Source organism: Falco biarmicus, chromosome 7 (genome assembly GCF_023638135.1).
Source record: "Falco biarmicus isolate bFalBia1 chromosome 7, bFalBia1.pri, whole genome shotgun sequence".
Lineage (NCBI taxonomy): Eukaryota > Metazoa > Chordata > Aves > Falconiformes > Falconidae > Falco > Falco biarmicus.
In genome coordinates this window covers 54,000,503-54,022,394 of record NC_079294.1, presented here as the reverse complement: position 1 = coordinate 54,022,394, position 21,892 = coordinate 54,000,503, and the positions used below count along the sequence as shown (strand labels likewise).

At 38.9% G+C, this 21,892-nt stretch overlaps 1 protein-coding gene across 1 annotated transcript in view; it reads right to left on the bottom strand.

Moving 5' to 3' along the window:
• THSD4 (thrombospondin type 1 domain containing 4) overlaps positions 1-21,892 on the bottom strand; it is a 320,033-nt gene that overhangs the window by 6,459 nt on the left and 291,682 nt on the right. The window contains exons 12-17 of the mRNA XM_056347267.1: positions 21,356-21,485; positions 19,423-19,627; positions 16,783-16,956; positions 6,822-6,995; positions 4,038-4,217; positions 1,073-1,217 (exon numbers count right to left, since the gene is read on the bottom strand). Of these exons, the coding sequence (XP_056203242.1) occupies positions 1,073-1,217; positions 4,038-4,217; positions 6,822-6,995; positions 16,783-16,956; positions 19,423-19,627; positions 21,356-21,485 (1,008 nt within the window). The remainder of the gene's footprint in view (positions 1-1,072; positions 1,218-4,037; positions 4,218-6,821; positions 6,996-16,782; positions 16,957-19,422; positions 19,628-21,355; positions 21,486-21,892) is intronic.

Here is a 21,892-nt window from a genome sequence, read left to right as displayed (position 1 = left end):
TATTCTTTGCTCAGGTACTTGTCCACCTAATTTTTAGATTCACAAGTATTAATCTCTTGTGGCAGTGCACAGATGGCACCAGTACCCGCAAATGTTATTTTCAAGTAACGATGAATCTAAATACTGAAAAATAGTAAACCATCTCCCTCCTTACAAATGTTACAAATGGTTTAAAATAACTGGATTAAAAAAGACAAAAGTTGATATTCTTCATAATTCCCATTTTTCTAAGATGTTAGGGTGTGGTCTGTTCAGGTTTTGAAGTTTTGCTTTACAATCAACAGGGTTAGAAATACTTCTTGACAACTAAGATTTTTCATACGATCATGTATGTGATTACAGAAACTGAGATGGTAAGAAAAAGACTAAATGACAGAACACTCATAGCAGATGTAAAAATGAGCAATAACACACAAATACATTATTTTTTTAAAAAGAATACTGGCAGATCAGGTGTTTTACACAGTCAAATTATGTTTTAACAATATTTAATTAACAGAGAACAATTCTCAACTGAAAATTGCCATAAAATGCAAGAGTTAAAACTGTTTCTAAATATTTGCATCTTCCTTTCCCTAATCATTCTCATTACTATTAAAATCAAACCTCTATGAGATGAATGACTTAATTCCAATGCCAAATTATGTGCATGTGCATAGTTACTATATATAAAAGCAAATTGTTTAATTGCCCTTAATGTCTTGGTTTAATGTTATTGGTTCTTATAGAACCTGTTATCAAATACAGTATATCATACATAATCCTGTCAGTGTTTCAAAGACTCTTTGAGAATGCAAGGAAGGTGCATAAAAACACCCACTCCACACATACCATATTCACAAAACCAGATTTCTCACATTCTCAGTAACTTTAAAACCAAGCCATGTTATAAGGAAAACGTTTTTAATCAGAAATAAACCCCTACTTTTACAGCATAGAAAAGAGCTGTATTTTGTGTAAAAATAAACCCCTGAACCTGATAAAGAAAATACACTCCAAAACCTCTGCAAGATTATTAATTATTTTCTCCACTAGATGGAGTTCCATAGTTAAACCAGAAGCTTCCTCTTACCTATTTCAGGGATACAATCCTGTGTGTTACATGGTTCTTTTTCTTCAGGTTTAAGCTGTGGATCACACTGAGTACTGGCTGTCATGTCATCTGATAGACATCGTACCTCTCGTACCCGAAATCCTCCTTCACAGGATTTGGAACACTGAAACACAAAAGCTGAAGTTCATGAAGACCATATGAGATGTGCAAATAGAGAAAGAATCAAAATGGGAACCTTGAAGCCAGACCCTGGTATCGCTGTAGCCTTTCATCAACTTCACCACTTCTGGGGTTTTCTTTGGTTTTCTAGCTATAAATCCTTAACATAGAGGTGCAATTTTGTTCAAGGTTCAAAATAATTTTTGACCACAGGGGCAACAATGGGACAAGTAAACATGGTAGATACTGCACAACTGAAAGCACTAGAATATTTCTCTTTCTGAATTTATTAGTTAGCTTCTTGCTTCTCTAATAAGTCTTGTTCTTCTCTGCTTATTCATACTTATCTCCCAAGTCTACTGTTTCCACAGTGTTCACATTTCTTACTTTATGAACTGCCTGCACTGAACTTTACTACTCGACTGAGCTGCCCTCCACTGCCCTTTTGCCTCCATTTATATACAATCAGGAATAATTTTAATTGCCTTTTTTCTAGTGCGCAATTATTTTTCACTTCTTGCAGCACAACAATTTAGTAAGCATTATAGGTTTCTTTGAATTTCTAAAGAAAATATTTCTGTCCTCCTTCAAAGTCTGTTATGAAGCCAGAGACTTTTGTACTTGCTTGTCAAGGTATTTTAAAGCCAATTATTACACATTTCTGCCCATACTGAAGCAAATCCTTTGTTGACTTCAAGCATTCGCCTGAGTGAGGTCTTTGAGATTTGGCTCACTGTCCAGTTCGACTTAAATGCTCACAAACTTAATTAAACCTGGGTCATTTATAATGATTTAAACCTTAATAGCCCCAAACTAGTAAGAATGTTTTCTTTCTGAATTTTCTGGCATAATTATTTCTTTTCCTAACATTGCAAAAACAACTTGTCATTATCATAAAATCAGAAATTGCAGCAAACTGCCTAAAATATTCTCAATAATATATTCTTACATTGCTGTTTCATCTTTAAGTACAACCTTTCTCCAATTCAGAAAAGACACAGCCCTGTGGCCATAGAAAACTTCATTTTTTAATAAAATTCCTCTTGTTACATGCCTGTATAGAATATTGTAATTATCTCACATCCAACAATAAGAACTTCAGTTCAGGTTTGTAGAGATCTTAAGCACTTAAAATGGAACCAAGACAGAATTTAGATGCTACATACAACACGCTACACACAACCGCCAGCATCCTGAGTTAGTGAGCCATTTAACCCCCGTGACGAGAGGCCACGCCATTTATCCAAGGTCATATAAAAATTCTGCGGAAAACAGAATGTGACTGTTTCAATGCCCAGTACAGGGGCTCTGAACGACCTGTTCTGCTCACTGCCAACCCCATAATCCTTCCTTGTCAGGTCTAACGGTAAGAGATACCACATACTCTGTTGACAACAGCAACAATATCAGAAGGAGAATTGAAAAACGCTCAGAATGTGATCTCGCCTAACCTCCGCTAGCATACGTTTTTGTTCCTACAGTGAAGAAGGTCACAAAGGCTTAGACCTTTAAGGATTTTTAGACACCACTCCTTAGGAAGCAAGCACTTAAACAGTAACTAGTGATCTCTAAATACCTATCAGATTCTGAGTCTTAGCACCTCATTTCTTCTGTGCCTGCCAAAGAGAGCACATATTTTCGCAGAAGGAATCTACCTGCTGCATTCTGTGGATGCAGACAGCTCTATCTCTTATGGCCACATGCCTGCAGGTTCCCATTTGAAAATGGGTTTGCTAAGGGGAAGTTACTTAATCTAAACCAACAGCTCAGTAAAGAATCCAAAGAATTTCCAGCAACACCAAAGAACAGACTTCATTCTACATGGCTTTATTATGAGTCTAACTTGGATGTTGTTTTCAAACAAACATCACCTGCAATTAAGGAAGAAAAATCAGGATTCCCTTCAGCTGATTTATTTGTTAAAACCATTTGACCTTCGTTTCTGCTTTCTAGTGCTGCCAGTAAGTCACTCAAATAACTGAGTGCTTAGTAAAAGAGAAAACCAAAACAATTTCTCTGTCTCATGTCATGTGGATGAGGTATTTCCAAAGGTTCCTGGCTAAGGGAACTCAAACTGAAGGTATCTGAAGTGCTTCTACATTTCAGAGCTGTCATTCTGAATTCAATTTAAGGCTCAAGGAAGGGTGTAAGTCACTGCATTAGATATGATGTCATGTAAATACTCTTCACACAATTTTCCATTCTAAGATGACAATGGACTTTCAGATATTCATTTAGGAGAAAAATGTTGATTTTTTTGTAAAAATCCAATAAGTATAGGAGATAATGGAAAGACAGATGAAACTAAAGCATTTTGTGGCATTGGTGAATGTAGCTGGTCCACTTCCAGGGGAAACTGGACATATGTGAAGCTCTGCACTAGTTTTTCTCTCAGTAAGTTCCAAGTATTACAGTGAAGAGTTTACAGTAAAATATTATGGTAAAACTGTCTTTAAAAAATGAATACATCCCTCATTCTTTATTAAATGCTCCTTAATTTTAATGCAACTAGAGGTCTGAAAAGAACTCAGTGCACTACATAGCTTCATTAAGGGCAAACCGACTTTATAAAATAGGAAGATTCTTGGAAGAATAGATCACAGATGAAGACAACTATGCAGTGTCTCCTCCTGGTCAAGATATTTCCTACCTTTCCTAAGCTCCACTGGGTACTAAAGAGTATGCTTGCTTTTTAGTATCATTCCTGTGTAAGATTAAGTCAATTTCATGATTAACCATGTTACCCAAATAGTGGTCCCTTTCAATATATACAGGAAAAGATTTATCAAACAAAACTAGATATAGAAAAGCATGATAGACTTACTGTGCTCCATTCTGTATGAAACCACTTAGATCCACACAGTTTGAGGTAGCAGGACTGCTGGCTGGGAGGTTTTTCCAAATATGAACATTCATATGGGTTCAACACATCAAAATTACCTTCAGTTTTCCTAACACAAATGACTTCTCTCTGTTGAGTTCCACTGCCACATTCAGTAGAGCACTGTATCAGAGGAAAAAAAAAAAAAGTGGTGGATTTTGTTATTCTACTTACGTCCTTCAACTTGGTTCTGAAGTAACATGTTTCTTCACATTATTTGCTTCTGAAATAAAACACAGACACTTGCATTTAAAATAAATCTTCAAACAGGAAAATTTGTAGTTTTGGTTATTCCCTACTCTTGAACACATACCTAGACACTAACATCCAAAATCCATTTCCTTACTTTTATATGTACTATCCTCAGTAAAATGAACCTAACTGTATCTTTCCTTCCATCACTTGCATATGTACAACTTAGAAAGGAAAAGGATAAAGAATTCCTTAAGTTCCTGCAGTAGGTTTTTTATCTCTCAGTGCCAGAATAGTAGCCTAGATAAACTTGGGTTATTATTATTTGTATGTAGTACTAACATAGTAATCAGCAGTCCCAGTTAGGAACTAGGACAAGAAAATGCTGAAGGATATAGTAATGACTTAATTCATCAAGTGACTACTGACTGTGTCAGGTATTACATATTTAATTTGTAATCTTAAAGATGGTTACAGCGGTTAAAACATTACTTCTGTGAATTTCTATTCCACTCAAAACATATTTCTAATTATTTTTATGAAGAAGACAACATGTGACTTTAACTGGGCTTGTGGAGAAATCCAGAAGTGCAGTTTTACCTGTAGCTACAAAACATCCCTGGCATTTACATTTATAATGAAAAGACAAGCATAACTTACTTTCTCCATAAACAGTGCTACTGCTTCTTGCTGAAGCTGGACCATACGCACTGCACTGAACCTATGAGGGTTATAAGATTAGAGCACAGTTTTGCAGCTTTACAAACCCCACATTCTGTGTGGTTTTTAGAAAATGCCTTGATTTGCCAGGGTGTTCTTTTCATGTTTGCAAGTATCTAAGTGATGCAGTGTTGGTTCCAGTTCTGAAAAGCAAATTTGACTCACATGGACTCTTACTGCCCATTTAAAGGTTAAATACACACACACTACTGTTCCTGGCACTTGCAAAAAGGTTTTCAGAAGATGATTCCAGCAACGTATTGGTTTCTATGCTGCTTTTTCTGGTTTAGGCTTTTTCTAGCCTAAACCAATCAAATGTTATTAAAAGTGGGGACTTTGTTTATATTTTGGGTGGAGTTTATGATCCTTTTACCAGATACCCACAAAAACCTTGAGTTGAATGAAGAACCTTGCTCGAGATGAACACAGCAAACAAATTCTACAGGAAATAACTTAATTGTACTTTCTTTACACTACACATCTCTGTCTCCGTTGTCATTTAATGGTTTCTCCAAAACACAGTATCTTAACGCAGAAGTTCATCTGCCAGTGCTCCCTTTGGCTCTGGTCTACTGACTGTCTGCTTTCATTTTGGTATTTAAAAGTCAGGATTTGGCCAGTAGAATAGATGTTGTCAGACACTTCTTTCAGGTAACATACAGCAAAGACTTTGTACCCTTGGTATGCATCACACAATTCAATCTCATGCAAAGAAAGAAGGTGAGTTAGCTTAAAAGAACAGGAAATTGTAAAGGACAGAAACTTTCTTATTCAGAACAGAATGGGGAGAGTTAGAATGACCTTCCTGAATGCTTCTCTCTGTGGTAGCAGGAATGGATACAAAGTGCCCATTCACCTGCGCAGAATGGTGTAAGTTAACAGCTTACACCAGGTTTTATCTATTATTAGAACTGCAGCTAAGTATGATTTAAATCTGTATTTGTTATTACTCTTATACAATACAAATAATTATCACTTACACTTGAAAGCATTAGCATAGTCGTAGCCCTGTAATCTCCATCTCGGCTGTACCAGATTAATTTCCAACTCCTTATCACCTGGAAAGATCTTGGAATCTGAAATGTGGCGAGATACCAGCCCAGCCCAGAGACTACTCCCTACATCTTGATGAAGTGCTGGTACCAGCAGTCCGAAAGGCTCTCCGGGCTACACAAAGGGACATAAATGTCTGGGCACCAGTCTGCAGTTTCTTTGTATCCTCACAGCAGAAATGTTTATTTAGAATGAGGACTATTGAGATGTGGATCAAGGGAAGAGCTGACCTTGAGGAAAGAGCAGCAGGATATATGCCACTAACCAATTTTCTTTTCACCTATTATCATGAATTTCAGCATAACAATACTGAAGCTATTTTTGGGTTCAGCCGTTGTTTCTTGTCTTACTTATCTTTTAGAAATTCCATATGTATATCTGGGTATATCTCCCCGCGGGTATGCATGTTCATAAAGGCCCTACTTTAAAAGATGCAGATCTGTTGCTTTAGTGTTCACCTGAAAATGCTAAGCAGTTTTCTCTTATCTTTCATTTTATAAATACACTGGGTCAGCAGATGAGCAATAAAAATGAAGGTACAGAGGAAGAGAAGAACAAAATTTAATTTTCATCTAAGTGAAAAAAATAGCAGGCGCTGAAAAGTATTGAGTATCAACTCAGCAAAATACAGAAAAAAAATATCCAAATATTCCACAGTGATGTGGAAATACCTTACAGCATGCATCTCCATAGCACAAAGATACATTTTTCAAATTAAAATACCATCAGAAGACAAATCCATATGTTAGATACAGAGCTTACCTGTGTCCAGCCCCCAGCAAACCACTCCACTTTACCAGCACAGGGTCCGTTATCGCAGGGTGTCGTTTCAGAGGGTCTGTTGTTGCCACAGCCTTCCAGAGGCAAACTGCTGATGTGGTTGGTCATACAGACAACTGAACGGGTACGGACCCCGTCACCACATTCTGCAGAACACTAGGGAGCAAAAGACAGAACATGTTCACTAGTCCGTCCTCCAGACTGCACAATGAAATGAGGAGAAGCAACAATCACAAAAAGTAAATGAACTTGTGCCAAGTTGATTATTTTTACTTGTGATTCAGCTGTGGTACCTGCCTTTAAAGTCACAAACGCAAAAACCTGAAGGATTAGGAAAGAAAGGAACCTATTTTTTTATAACTTTTTGTTAGCTTTCTTGCTTTCCTGTCCTTCTTCCAGTCTGTAAATTCATTCAGTTTTCATCTTTTTGTATAGCAGTTAATAGATCTGAGGAGGGGTGATTTCTATAAGCAGCTTTTCAGATAGCAGTCATATTTCAGCCTTGGAATTGTCCTGTGAGTGAGTTTCTTCTCCGACCATTCAAGCTGCCAGCCAGGTGAACTCTTACACCGGTTAGAAGGACGAGGCTAGGAAGGCTCTAGGGCTGTGGCACTGGTAGTAAAATGACTGCACGGCACATCCTGGGACTTCTCCATGTAACGAGTTGACAGAGTATGAGAGTGCAATAAAAAAGAAAAATATACAAATTTTTGACAGGTGGTTTCAAAAGATTCAGGTAAATCCTCAGCAGATAACTGTAACTACCACTAATTATTGCCCAACCTGTTTTAATCGTAAGTTGTTGATTAGTTTCAGCAGAAGAGGTCGCTGCAGAAGTTTATGTAAATTCAATGTTGCTTTCTAGTGATATGGCTTCCCAGTAACTAACATTCAACATTCTCATTTTTTCACTGCTAAATTCTGAAAGTTCTTAATAAATAGTGATATGCAGATTCTTATATCATATGTTCGGAGATATATGGATGTCATCCATAAATCACACAGGATAAATTCCATTTATGCCCTTGCAGTTCGGTCATTCATCCACTTTAGTGGAAGTCTCCGATATTCCACTGCTCTGGGCAGCATCAAACTACTGACATTTAAAAAACAGAAACATGCCAGGGAATAATCAATTCTTCTGTTAAGACTGGTTTTTTGTTGCTTAGTCCTTTCTTAATCTTCCTTTTCTTCCTTTTTCTTTTAAAATGCATTTGGCTTTTAATTAAAATAAAGAAAAACCCATGTGCAGCTCACTGAAAGATGTGTGTGTAATTGAATATAAACAACTATATTACACATGCAAAGAAAACCACAAGTATGCAGTATATGGGGGGGGAAAAGATGCATTTGATTGACATTTCAGATGTTATTTTTAACATACATTGTAATTAGTTATAAGAAACTGTGGCTTACTTCCACAATGAACAGTACATTCCTTGCAAATGAATGTAACTGCACTGGACCATGTTTTTAATTTTTATTGAATAAAAGTGAGAATGATTCAAAGAACTAATAACAAGACATGGAGCTGACCACTAGCTTGATAAGGCTCCCATCAGTAACAATCAGTTCATATCTAGTAATTCAACTGCAGAACAGCAGATGCCAAGATAGCACCACTATTAATAATGGGATTAACTAATACAGTCATTCATCTTCTCAAGAGAGAGACCAGTGACTGAAAGTACAACTGGTTGCAAACTACATGTTACTCACTGTTGCGTGAAACATCTAGTCACGTTATATGCATTCCACAGAGAGTACAGAAAAACATTTTTCCTATCAGCAAATTGGTTCCTCTTACAAGATGTTCAAATGGAAGGGCAAAGCCTTCCTAAAATGGAATCCCTAGAAAACAACAACAGTGATTCAACTTTTTACAACTAATTTTTTTTAACAAACAAACAAACAAAAATTTTGGAAAAACTAGAAATTCAGAATTTAATGAGATGCTTTTGTACTCCACAGGAATAGGAAAAAACCTGCTCATAGTTTGAAATGGCTCCTTCTCCATCTGCAAGATCAAATAATTAAGCTTCTCTTAAATGCTGCCTATTAGTAACATAATGAACCTTTTTTTGTTGGTGGTGCACAACAAAATTTTCCACTTTCACACAGACATGTAAGATATACTTACCTCCCCAGCAAACCAGATTTGATGGCTAAGGAGGTCTTTCCAAAGTAAACTGGCAAAATCTTGAAATACAAGAATGATGTAAATGCTGCTAGTAGTGAGCATTTTCTTGTTTATGGAAACTAAAACTAAACTAAGTCCTTTTCAAACGGTCCACGCCTAGGTAAACTAGCTGTTTAACTGAGCCCCATAAAATGGCTACCTTGCAAACCCACTGTACAGAAATCAGTTTTGTGGCTGTTCATATTTTATCCTCAGCAAATATGTTCAATTACATTATGCATAGAGAACTGTGCATATACTCTGCAAATACTTCTCTTATTTCTAAGTAATTTTCATTTCACAATCTAATTTGCTTTTCTGCTTTGCAAACCAGAGCTGGGAACAAGTTTAGTCCATAAAGTCATCCAGAAAATCTCCATAGTCTTATGTTTTAAATGATTATGCATGAACTAGGCTTGCATATCAAATAACAAAGGAAATACCAAATGGGAAGGTATAGGGTTGTCCCACCCTCTGCTGCAAGACTTTGCTACAGATTAACTACCCTCAAAGGATTTACAAAACAAACTTAAACCTGAATGTTTCTACGTTAAGTATCTGGTTTTTCATCTTTTTTTCTTCCTTTCAGTAAAAATCTTCCATGTGAAAGCCATGATTTCCAAAGCCCAAGGCGGGGAGGAGGGAGTGTTTGGATAATGAATCCTCTCCCTTTGGTTTTCACAACTGACACACCCACCCCTTTCAATTTGGTGCCATTGATTTGTTGCGTTAATACCTAGCAACTGCCATAACCTAACGTTGTATGACATGAGGAACTTTCACAAGCTACAACTTCTCTGTTCTGGTCCTATTATTAAAGATATTTTGTTTCACTGTCTTGTTTTAATTGGCAGAATTTCCTCAGAAAACTTAGTCTGTGGAACACCCTCCCTAGTTTTAAGGAGCCTGCCATTTCTCCTCTTCCTGAGGTCCTTCCCTCACGAGTTCAGTTTCAGAAGGTTTCCATTCCCATTAAAAACTAAAAATACCGCCCCCTCACCCCCAACCCAGTGCTCTGATAGTTGTCAGAAAACAACTGGAACAGCAGTTCAGGAAAATAAGGCTAGTTCTGCAAACTTGGAAAACTGCAAGTGGGAGCCTGAATTTCTGTCACAGCCACAGGGCTTGGGAGAGCGAAAAAAAGCAATTAACAGCGCCAGTTCCCTTCCACTAACATGCCAGACCGACCCGTTACCCTCAGCTGGGACAAGAGACCACAAGAAAGAGGCAGCTGAAAATCCACCAGAATTCGAGAGTCCTTTCACCCAGGTCTCAGCATCATCACTAGCCTTAATTAAATCGCTAAACAAACACCAACTGAGTTCCAGTAAAACGTCCCCATTTGTGCAGGACTTCTGTCTACTGCACTTCAACCTTCATCAGCTTAACTACTGCCCACAAGATAATAATGAAGTTTTTTTTATATATCATCCTCCTGATGTTTCACTACTGTGAAAAATAAAAATTAAGACCTATGTTTGAAATGCGTTTATGAAACTCCTTAGCATTATTCCACCTACGCTGAGAAAATCCCTGTCAGAAGGGATTTTAGAAGGATTATGTAACTGTTGTTTTCCCCATAACAAAACTAAGACTTGTATTCCAGAAGCTCACTTCTGCCACAGTTCCAAAACTGGGGGCAATTTTTCAAAGGACATAAAACTGTTGAGAACAGCCTTAATCTCTTAAAAAAAAAAAAAGAAAGGGTGGGTGGGTGGGTGCGCTAGTCAGAAATATCCTTACGTATTGCCAAAACACTTTCTGATCACTGCATTTACATCATTTCCCTTTAGAGTGCACCTTTACGGTAGGTGCTGGATCAAAGTCAAACCATCCCTCCATCCCTGTTCTCAGTCTGGCAGACCCACCGTATCCTTCCAAGGTAACAAAAGGTTTGAAGTACGGTCTTAGAATTTTTGGACACTTCAGCTGGATGATGATTCCTTCAATGTACACAGTTACCTTCTTCATACATAGCTGGTAGCACGGTTGGTACTCGTGTATGACCGGCCTCACCTGGGGCCTCCAGCCACACTCCAGCCCGTGCCCCAGCGTGCCGATCTAACCTCAGCCCTGGTCCACCAGCCCCTACCTGAGCTTCAGCGAGGGACGTGCAGTCCCCAGCCACAGCCTGGGCACAGGCCTCATCCATCCCTGACCCTTGGACCTCTGAGGGTGACCTTGACCCTGCCTCATTACCACAGACCTGTCCCAGGGTCACTGGGCTGTGTCCTACCCTGGTTACTGGACCTGAGCTGTAGGCTGATTTCCCAGCTTGACTTTGGACCTGCCTCATTGCCATAACCTGGACGATAATTTGGACTCCCGTTTGCCCCTGCCTGCAAGCTCTGAGCCTGCCCTGCTGACCCCACCGGGACACTGCGGGCCCTAGCGCTCCCTGCCACGCAGACTTTTATATGCTGATTTTTATCTAAAGCAGCTGAATTGTGGCAAAGAGAGATCAGCTCTAGAAAAGAAAACAGAATCTCTGTAGGTCCTGGCCACCCTTCTAGCAATGTCTCCTTCAAAACTCTCCTGGCCATATGTTTCATTGCAAATCATGAGGTCAGTTACATATTTATACATAAAGAATGCAAAACTTCTCCTTCCATATGATTCCCATGTGAAATCAACAGAGAGGGTATTTTATCTTGTTTTCATTTTATACTGAAAACAAATGAACAGCGATAATAAAAAATAACGAAACACCTGTACAAGCTCAACGGTGGTCTCTTTTCCTTTGTGTTTTTTTTTCAGAATCGAGGAGATTTTACATGAGCTATCCAAATTTAAATAAACCCCAGTAAAATAAGAGCATGAGCTACAATATTCATTGGTGACTCCACATCTGACTGGTTAATAAACTTGCTTGTACCTGTTAGGTAATGCTTGGGGATTATGGGGAATAAAGCGCTGATTTTTATGAAGCACAACACAGTTCTCTAATGGAAGATATTACAGAAGCATTGCTGTTACTCCTTTTAATGAAGAGTGAAATCCAGAGCATGCATTTGATCTGTTTTGATTTTGTTCTCTGATGTGCAGCATTTTTCTTTCTTCCCAAGATTTTATTTTGGCCTCAGAATCTCATTAACATCTAAAATTGTTTGTATTTTGGCTTCTTTTCTAAGTATGCTCTAAACATAAAATGAGTAACAAATGAGCAGAGGAGATGGCAATGAGGAATGGACAAAAATGCAAGAGGGAAATGCTCCAGTTAGCTGGAAGGAAACACTGGTGAGTGTCCCATTGCTGTAAATCAGGAGAATGCAGTTTTCCGCTTCTGACCCCTAGGAGAAGTAAACTTTCCAGCAATTAGAGCTGTCAAAGAATCAGTCATGTGAAATGTTTGCAAGAATCTCATCTGCTCCCATCATTCCAATTTTGTTGCTAAGTTCAGCAAGGTTCACCAGCTTTACTCTACTGATTAATGGATGCAGTTTGGTGGAACGCTGCTGTTGTAACGCAGTAGGACATCTTAACAGAATTATGATCCAGGAAGCCATTTTATAGAAACGCACGTAAAAATATCACAAAAGTTTGTCCAGCTTCTCTATAGTCAAAAGGGCTTAAAGATCATGTAGAAGACAAAGCCATGAAACTTAATTGTCTTCTTTGTACTCAAGGTAGAGGAATAAATGTAAGGACAGGCACACAGAGTAAGAGAAGTCTCATTTTGCTGCTAGAGACACCTAACCTGTGATCTTTCCTCTTGAAACAAGTAGAAATTTCTGTTTCTCTCAAGACTGAGCCCAGGGGATATCAAAGTATGGTGTTTAGATCTGCTGCAAAGACAAATAACAGAGCATGAATTTCTCAGAAGATAAGGGTTTGGTTCTCCAGGATGAACTTTCCTTCCCTCCCTCCCACGCTCCACCAGTGTGCACATGGCAGCCGCACAACTCCTAAGCTGTGCAGGTAGCAGTGTGTGTGTCACATACTGACACCTGTTTATAGAAACAACTCAAAACGAGAACTGAATTGTTTTAGGAACATGGAGGGGGGTTAATTACTTAGGATTAATTATATGTATATGAAACTGAATCCAAGAAGGTCAATGCAGTGAGGGGGAACAGGTGGGCCATGAAATACATAAATTCATGTTGTGGGAAAACAAGACAGGAGAACATGGTGAGAAGGCAGCCAAGTGTTATTTACGGAGTAAAGCTACTTACAGCCCACGCTGGGAAGGAGAAACAACTCCTAACACACAATTCCTGTATGTACTCTGCAGGTTTTTAAGTGCACATATGTTGTATTGCAGAAATCACATTTAGGGAAATGTAATGATATAATCTTCCAATTCAGAACCACAGAAACTATTAATGAAAATGAAGGCAACCAGCATGATTTTGCATCAGTTAAAACTTTGCAAGGTTTCAGTAAAACAAGAAACCCCAAAATCTTTCTACCAACCCTAGATTAGATCCTGTCCTTTTCTTAAAACTCAGATGTGACTATTCATCTCTTTCTCTCCCTGTGTTGAAGAATACCCTTGTCAAATTCTGCACAAATATATACCACAGCTATCAAATCCTGAAATTTGACATCTGTTGGCAGCAAAGACAACTGTAATTTTTATGTTACTGTGCTTTTTCTTGATGTTTTGCTAATTAATCAAGGCTATACTGTAATGTCCCATGCATCACATAAATCCAGACATGGAAGTTTGATATATCCCTTGGTGAAAGAGAAAGTATGTGCCTAACCGATCTCTGACAGGCCTCTGGAAATCTCAACTTGCTGCATGTGCAACAGTACACATGAAGTGTTTGCAAAGTGGGTTCAGAAAAGCACAAGCCAGGCCTTCTCTTATGGCTGTAACCAAGTTTGAACTCAACCATTTCAAAGTTCCAAGGTTCTCAAAAGTTATGATAAGTTCTTTTACCTCTTATTTCTAGCCACGGCTGAAATGTCAAAATACAATGGGAAAGACTGTTCTGTGGTATTTCCAGCTGGGACTTGCAGTAGGCATGTAATAAATCTCACAAAGAAGGTCTGTTCTTGTGAGATTTCCACCACAGTTTTGCAGACTCAAAAGGTTTGAACAACCTTTCTTTAAACATTTGAACTTTTGCCTGCTTATCTGAACCATTTGTGGCTGCCCATCGCTGATCTATGCTTATTGCTGAAGTCTGGCCTGGCTTAGAGCACTTTTTAAAGAATTGTTTTGAGAAATTACAGATGCGAAGTCCATACACCTGGGAACGGTCATTTCCATTCCATGACCGAATTCTCCTCTTGTCTTTCAATAGAAACACACTCATCTACAAAGAAAGAGAGACTTCTGATCCTGAAAAAGAGCCCTTGAAAGGCGCAGTAAGGAAGGTAATGGCCAAAGGCCTGACTTTGCAAAATTGACTACTCCTATATTCCACTGACTTCCACTGGGATCACTGCACTAAACTTCTCTGAACATCCCAGTTGTAAGGTATGTGTGAATCTTAGAAGATTCTGCACATCCTAGCTCATATCTACTTTTTTCCTGAAGTAAGCTGTTCCTTCCATTCTCTTCGTGAATCAAACTCCAAACCCACTGCTGGCAGACATGATGGTGAATAATGCCAACTACAGTAGCAAGCATTTGGAAGAAATTAATTTGTACACTTATATAAGCTGAGAAGGTAACAAAATCCATTCTTTACTCTCTGACCCTAAAACGTTTGTGGTAAGAAAAAACTCCAACATTTTCCACATTACCTGCTTCACTTCTCTGTCTCATTTAATACGTATAAATAAGCATTCATTCCACAGTCATAACCTTCAGCGTCAAAACCTACTTTAATTCTGCAGAAGACAAAATATCAGCATAGAATGATGAAGAAAACATTGACGCTAGAGTCTTCACCGGAATGTATGGGCTTTATGTGGTGGAGCTGCACTAGCTGATAGTAGCTGGGCCAGCTTTTTCAAGAATAAGATCTTTGTGGCTAGAAAGCATTTTTCTCTCTTACTTGTAAAATATCCCTGTACAGCTCTACAAGCTAAAAAAAACCCAACACATAATAAAAGGCAGCGACATTTCCCCTTCAGCAAAATCTTTGCCATTTGCACTAATACCTAAACCTTACCTGGTAACTTTTTGTCCATGCTATGCAAGAGCACACACTGAGTGAATAATAACCGGAAAAACCCCCTTTTTTGTCTTTGTAAAATCTATTTGACTTGTCTAAAGGCTGAAAATTTTGAAGACCTTTAGTTGTAGCAAGAATCTGATCAGTCTTTTTAAAATTATGTGATATACCAGGTACCTGTTCTACTTGCGAAGTTCCTCCTCTGCATCTAAAATGTGGAAAATCTTCTGAGTGACCAAACTAGTGCATAACCTATGAGCCAGACATGACTAGCTTTCAGCAATACTGCCACAAAATGATCCAAATAATGAATCCATAAAGGTATGAATGTAATCTTACAGTTTCCATGATAAATTTATTATTTGCCTGCCAAAACAACCAGTCAAAGGAAAGGGAGATGGAATCAGGATTTTTACAGACTGAAGAAGCTCAACTTGTCTACAGATGAAATTGATATGCAAGCATACACAACAGGGACCGAAATACCAGGCTTGCCTTAGCCTGTGTGTGTAAGCCTCTTCAGGAAAGCATACTGTCCTCGTTTTGCCTGGGATGGAGTTAAGTTTTTTCTTGGTGGCTAGTGCAGTGCTGTTGTGAATATGGTGTGGGAACAGTGTGGTCAGGGAGTTTTTGGTTTCTCAGGCCTTGCCGGGGAGGGCTGGAGCGGCACAGGAAATTAGGAGGGGACACAGCCAGCACAGCTGACCTGAACTGGACAAAGAGGTTTTCCATACCATGGGGCATCATGCTTGGTACATACACCTGGGGGGCTGGCCAGGGCTGCCGATCGCTGCTTGGGGACTGGCTGGGCATCGGTCACTGGGTGGTGAGCAGCTGTACTGTGCATGTTTTCTTTTCTCCCTTTCCTTTGGATTTCAGTTCTCTCCCCTTCTCCTTCATCATCATCATTGTCATTGTTATTATTGCCATCATCATCTCAGTTGTTAAACTTTCCTTATCTCAACCCTTGAGCTTTGCATTCCCTTCTGATTCTCCTCTTCACCTCCCTGGGTGAGGGGGGGTGTGAGTGAGCGGCTGTGTGGCACTTAATTACCATCTGTGGTTAAACCACAACACATAAATATCACTGCTGAACAACAACTCTGAACCCAATCACAAAACAAGGTAAATCACCACTGTTTTTTTTGCCTTCATGTGGAGAATCTGACTCATTGGAATAAAAAATACATCCATGTTTACAAAGTACAAAAGCCTGAATCAACCTTGCCTAAGCTTACAAAGCTGTTCCTCTCTTCACAGCTAAAGGATAACTGTTTTACGGCTTGAACTTAAACCCAGACATCAGGCCTCAAACCTCCATCTCTTAAAAAAACAGTAGGGAAACTTGTAGAGTTTGAATCTTGAGACTCAGGGCTAAACAAGGCAGAATAATAAATCTCAGCACACTCAATATTTTGGAAAGTTCAGACACAGAGCCAATTCTAAATCCAGATGCTTGGCCATGTACCCACATGCTTGCCCTTTCTATGCATTCTTATATCTAACACAAACTTGAGTTGCCCTTGGGATCATTAATTTTTTGTTTGCTTTTGCTTGTTTAACAGATCAAGGATAAACAAGGAAAATAAGATCACTCCTTTTATGGCTGTACAGATGTATATTTTTGAATCCTGGAGTACCTAAGTTGTTTTAGAAGCTCTGGCAGCACAAAGATAACGGGAAGCCTTACCCTGTCACTCCACTCTGTAAGGAACCAGCTCTTTGCACAGGGACCCATGTCGCAGTTCTCAATATCATTTGGCCGCAGCTTCATGTTACATTCCTCATCATCAACAATGTCTCCGAGGTTGCTGACACATTTCACATCTCGGGTCCTCTGCCCCACTCCACAGGGCACTGAGCACTGTAACAAAAGGGAGGTTGTATCAGGGTTCTATGCAAGAACTGCAGTGGTTAGTCAGGGAGCTGGGAATGTACAGCTCATTCATTCCTGCCGAGACGTCCACAGAAGCTACAGAACTATTTGCGATTGTTAGGAATAGGGAGTAAAAACACAGTAGCAGTTTTAATCATATGCTCAGTCTGTAGTGTTCTACAGTACACTATGCAGATACATTTGGATACATACTCTGCATAATTTTGATCTTGACCTATAAGCAGACATGAAGCAAGAGAAATGCAAAAAACCAAAACTTCTGAGTCCATCTTGCAAGTAAAGGCTGCCCCTTCTGCTCTCGCTTCTTCAGCCTCTGAGGACTCTGACAACTGCTGCTACCTCTGCCTCATTATGTGAAGCATCCACATCATGAAGCAAGATGGGAACACAACTTTCTGCTGCATATGCATGAAATGTTTTGATGAGTCCTGTAAATACTCCAGAATGAAAGGGAGGAATCTTTGGGAATTTGAAGACTAAAGACTGCGGTACCTGCATACAAGGGTTCCTAGCAAGGCTTCCAAAGGCAGCCTCATTGGTTCTTCCTTGCTTTCTAATGCTGAATCATGTCTACTGTATTTACATGTCAAAGTTACTTACCATGTAAAATAGATTTCCCACAGTAAGATACCTCACAAACTTCATCTTCAGACTGCAGCTGTTTCTTCAACTGTTCACTCTACAACACTGGCAAAATGCCAGACTAGATGCGTGAGGTCATTAAATAGCAAAATCCTAATAAAAATTATTATAACATTCCTTATGTCATTTGTCCAGTTACTCTCGAAGTCATCTGCTGACTCCATATTAAAAATTACTTCAATGCCATTTTTTCTAATCAGTTAGATCAAAGTTTTTGACATTTGTATGTCAGAAAAAATGGTAAGCACACAAGAAAATCTTAAACTTACTTTTAAGATCACAGCCCCGTCTCCAAAGTGACAACCTAACTGTACTTCAGTAAGCACAAACACAAACAAATGTTATACCGACATCAGTCTGCAAACTCAATTGCTCCTTTCTTTATAATGCATCTTCCTCATGCCAAGAACTTCAATTTTACTTCCAAGAGCAAATTAATCACAAAATTTTATTGCAGTTGTTACACTTATATTCAACCAGCTACAATTTCTAAAGCATTTGTTTGGCTTGATTCACTGTATGCAGTAAACCTCTAAAGGGTCTGTACACTGAAATACTTCTCAAAATGCAACAAAACACCACACAAAAACAGCTCCCCTTTCTCATCATCAACACAATAAAAAACCCAAAACTTTACCTTTAATATCTGTTTTACTATCCTTTAACACCAGATGGAATTTAATTCATCATGAATAATGAATTAATGTGCCCACATATTTTTACACTCATCTATCTAGGTATTTCTAGTTTTTTTTTTTAAATCGGGAATATATGAACATATGACAGATACTTCATGAATGGGCATGAATGCCACTATCAGCCTCAAATATGCCGCAGCTGAGGGAGTTAACCCACATTAACCTTCAAACCATGCGGGAAGACCCACTAGAAAGCCACAAACAGCCTGCTGCACAACACTTTAGCCTGCTGTGTCTGTGTGGATGGACGGCTGTGCTGCTGCTGCCAGTGCAGCTAGCCCATGCGTGCCGGGAAACACATTCCAGCATGGGCTGGGGGCGTTACGAGTAAGGAAGCACTTCAGCAGAAAGGAGAAAGAAGGTTTAGGTTCAGGGTTTAAGCTGGAACTTCTCATAGTCTATCCACCCACATAATTCAGCAACTCTAATTGGGGTTTTTTTGTTGTTTTGTTTTGTTTTGTGGCTAACTGAAAGATTTGTTTATCACTGCACCTAATACACCAGGATACTGTCTCTTTCACACAACGGCCATGAAAATACCTAGGATGGTTGTCAGGTTGGCCAAACCTTTTGTAAGCAACACAGAAAAATTAAAGCCTGGAACTGGACATCCACATTTATCTGAAAGTCTTGGCATAGCCTCAAACCAACTACAGTAACAACAACTACTGACCCTACCCATAATACATCCATAAGGTAAAATAACTCCTGGAACTAAATTCTACATGCTATGAGAAAGAGCAGGAGGTTTGTCACCACAGGCAAACCTATCAAGGCTCCCCCAACTCTACTTCACAAAACATTTAAAAATACATTGCTCAGAAAACTTGCGTACTTCTGTACACACACAGCTGTGTGTTTTGTACTATTCAATTGCTCATTTTCAGCTTCTTTCTGGTTATGAACAGTAAAGTTTAATGGTCATAATCCAGCAGGGTTTTCTTGAACTAAGATTCACCTACTTCCAAGGCTTTTCACGTTTCACTTCCCCGCTTTAAACAAAAACAAATTTAATGTTTGATCAGTGATACCTGGAAGAAAATTCTTACTCTTTTCTGAGGTGTTATGCCCCAAATTAATGACTCATACTTACTGAAGTCCACTCTGTCCTAATCTGCCATTCACTGCAGATCTTCAGCTGGCAAGTGCTGGTTGTCTCCGGCTTCTCCAGGTGCTGGCAGCGGTACTGCTGAACTGTCAAGGTGCGATTGGCATACATTTGCCGACATAGGATCTGTCGGTGCTGCATACCAAGGCCACATGTTTTGCTGCATTCAGACCACTCCCCTATATCCCAGCTAAAGAAAAAATCAAGAAGATGTATTTCTTCAGTAAAGATTTCTCTATACTAATCTTAACAGAACTTGAATGATGTGATCCTCATGCTGATATAGAATCTGATAAAATAACCCGTAAGACTCTATATGCATACCGATATTCCATGAAGATGTTTTATACTTGCACCCAATCTACCCATAGTGGTTGATAATAGTAAGTATGCATACAGATTGCACAATCCCTGGTTTCAAGACATACTAACAAACGTTACTTAACCCAGTAATTGCTGTTTGGTTTTCTTTTAAAGAATCTATCTATAATATGTATTACTGATCTAATGATACTTCTAAAAAATTTAAGGTGTGTTGCATAAATTTTTTTTGCAGCAAAGGCTCTAAAAAGGACAGTATCGAAAAATCCCTAACGCATTCAGGCATTCATACATACTACTGAAATAGCAAATAATAAGCAATGAATGAATACATTTAATTTTAGAGATGAAAAGATTCCCTAGATATATATTCTCATTCCAAGATTTCACTGTATTTATTTAATCACTTTTGTTTAAACATGTAATTTTCCCTTTCAGTTTTCATTTCAAGCATGAAGACATACAGAAATAAGGGAAGTGTCTGAAACGTTCACACATTTGATTTCAGAACCCTTGCAGAAAGCAAGCAAAATCTCTGTAATCTTTGTAATAAATATTTACATATCTTTGTTTATATTCTTGATATTATCCTGTGTAAACAGATGATGTTGAATTAGAATGAGTCATTACAAAGAAAAAGGTGAGAAAAATGCTTGGTGAGAGAAGAATCTCCAAGAAAACATCTTCAGAAGTTCCCGAGTATCTACTGTGCACTAGGAAATGGCTTGTCAGGCACCTCTAACACTATAGCAGCACTCAGACCATTAGAAACTTCTGTGGGATAAGGAGTGGCCACTGGCTGCTCAGAAGGGAACTGAAGAATGTAACCACAAGAGAGATGGAAAATACAGCTTTCTGCTGAAATAAAGCTGCTACGATGGCAACTGGGTTTAACCATTTTCTTTTCTTGGTATACACCCTGGATGAACTGACTTTTTAAAGTTTTTCTTGTTGACATTTTAAAATAAGTTGCTTAGCCAATTGTAAGTCACAGCCTCCTGATGGCGAGTGTCTTTTCCAAAGGAAATCACATCTTGTGTGCTGGCAGTATTAGTGTGCTGGAAACAAGGACTACCGCTCCAGAACCCTGTCTTCAAGCTGAAGAACTACTGAATTGAAGGAAAGACATGTGATGCTCCCCAGGGGGTGGCTGTGAGCACTGTCAGCCTAACCTTATCTTTAAATATGATACCGTGGAAGCAACATGTGGGCACTACAGCACACTGATCCAGTATGGAGCAATATAACCTACAGAGCCTCTTCTTTAGGCAGGTATATGCGAGGCCCGTCACTTGAAAAAAAACCTACCCATATCAAGAACGTGTATAGTGTTGCATACCTGAACAACCACAGCAACTTTGAGAAATTATTAAGCTCATGTTGCCAACTTCGCTTTTGTCTTCTCTGAATGCTATTGCTCCCTGTGAAGGGGAAGAAGGCCACCAACGACTACAGAAAAAATATGCAGTACACTTTATGAAACAAGTGCATAGTACTTAGAAGTTCAGACTAGTTTCCTACTTAGAATAGCCTCTTTCACATGCAAAACCTCAATGACATTGGCTTGTTTCACTTGAGGTAAATTGTAGTGTCTTACAAAGCTGGACATGGGAAGAGGTTGCAGGCCTCCTCTTCTGGAATGGGCTTGGTGCTGCTGTCACAGTAACTCTCAGATACCTCCTCATGAGTGATTCTGTTGACGCAGTGGAAAACTGGGTACTGTGACCCTGAAATGAAGAAGAAAATTAGGTGATGTGTTGCAAAAGACTCCAGAGTCATAACAGTAGCATCCAACACTGACACAGAAAGGAAAAGAGTAACTTAACAACAGGACATACAGACTAAGATTTTATCCAAAATTTCCAAATGTAAGAGCCAAATGCTAGACTATTTAATTGCAGTATTAAGGGAAGCCTTTAGTATACAGAAAGTACAGCATGGCATTGCAGGAAAGGTTGAGAAAATATGCTCCTTGGTCTACATGAGGCCTTTATAGTGCAGAGAGTACAAACATTAAGTATTCAGGCAGTTTAAAAAAATGAAGCCAAAACATAGGTTGAAAGGAGGAAAAATTTAGCAGTAATTCTGTTGTGCTTCTGGAAAGAGACTGAGCCTCCTTACTTTAGAGTTGCGT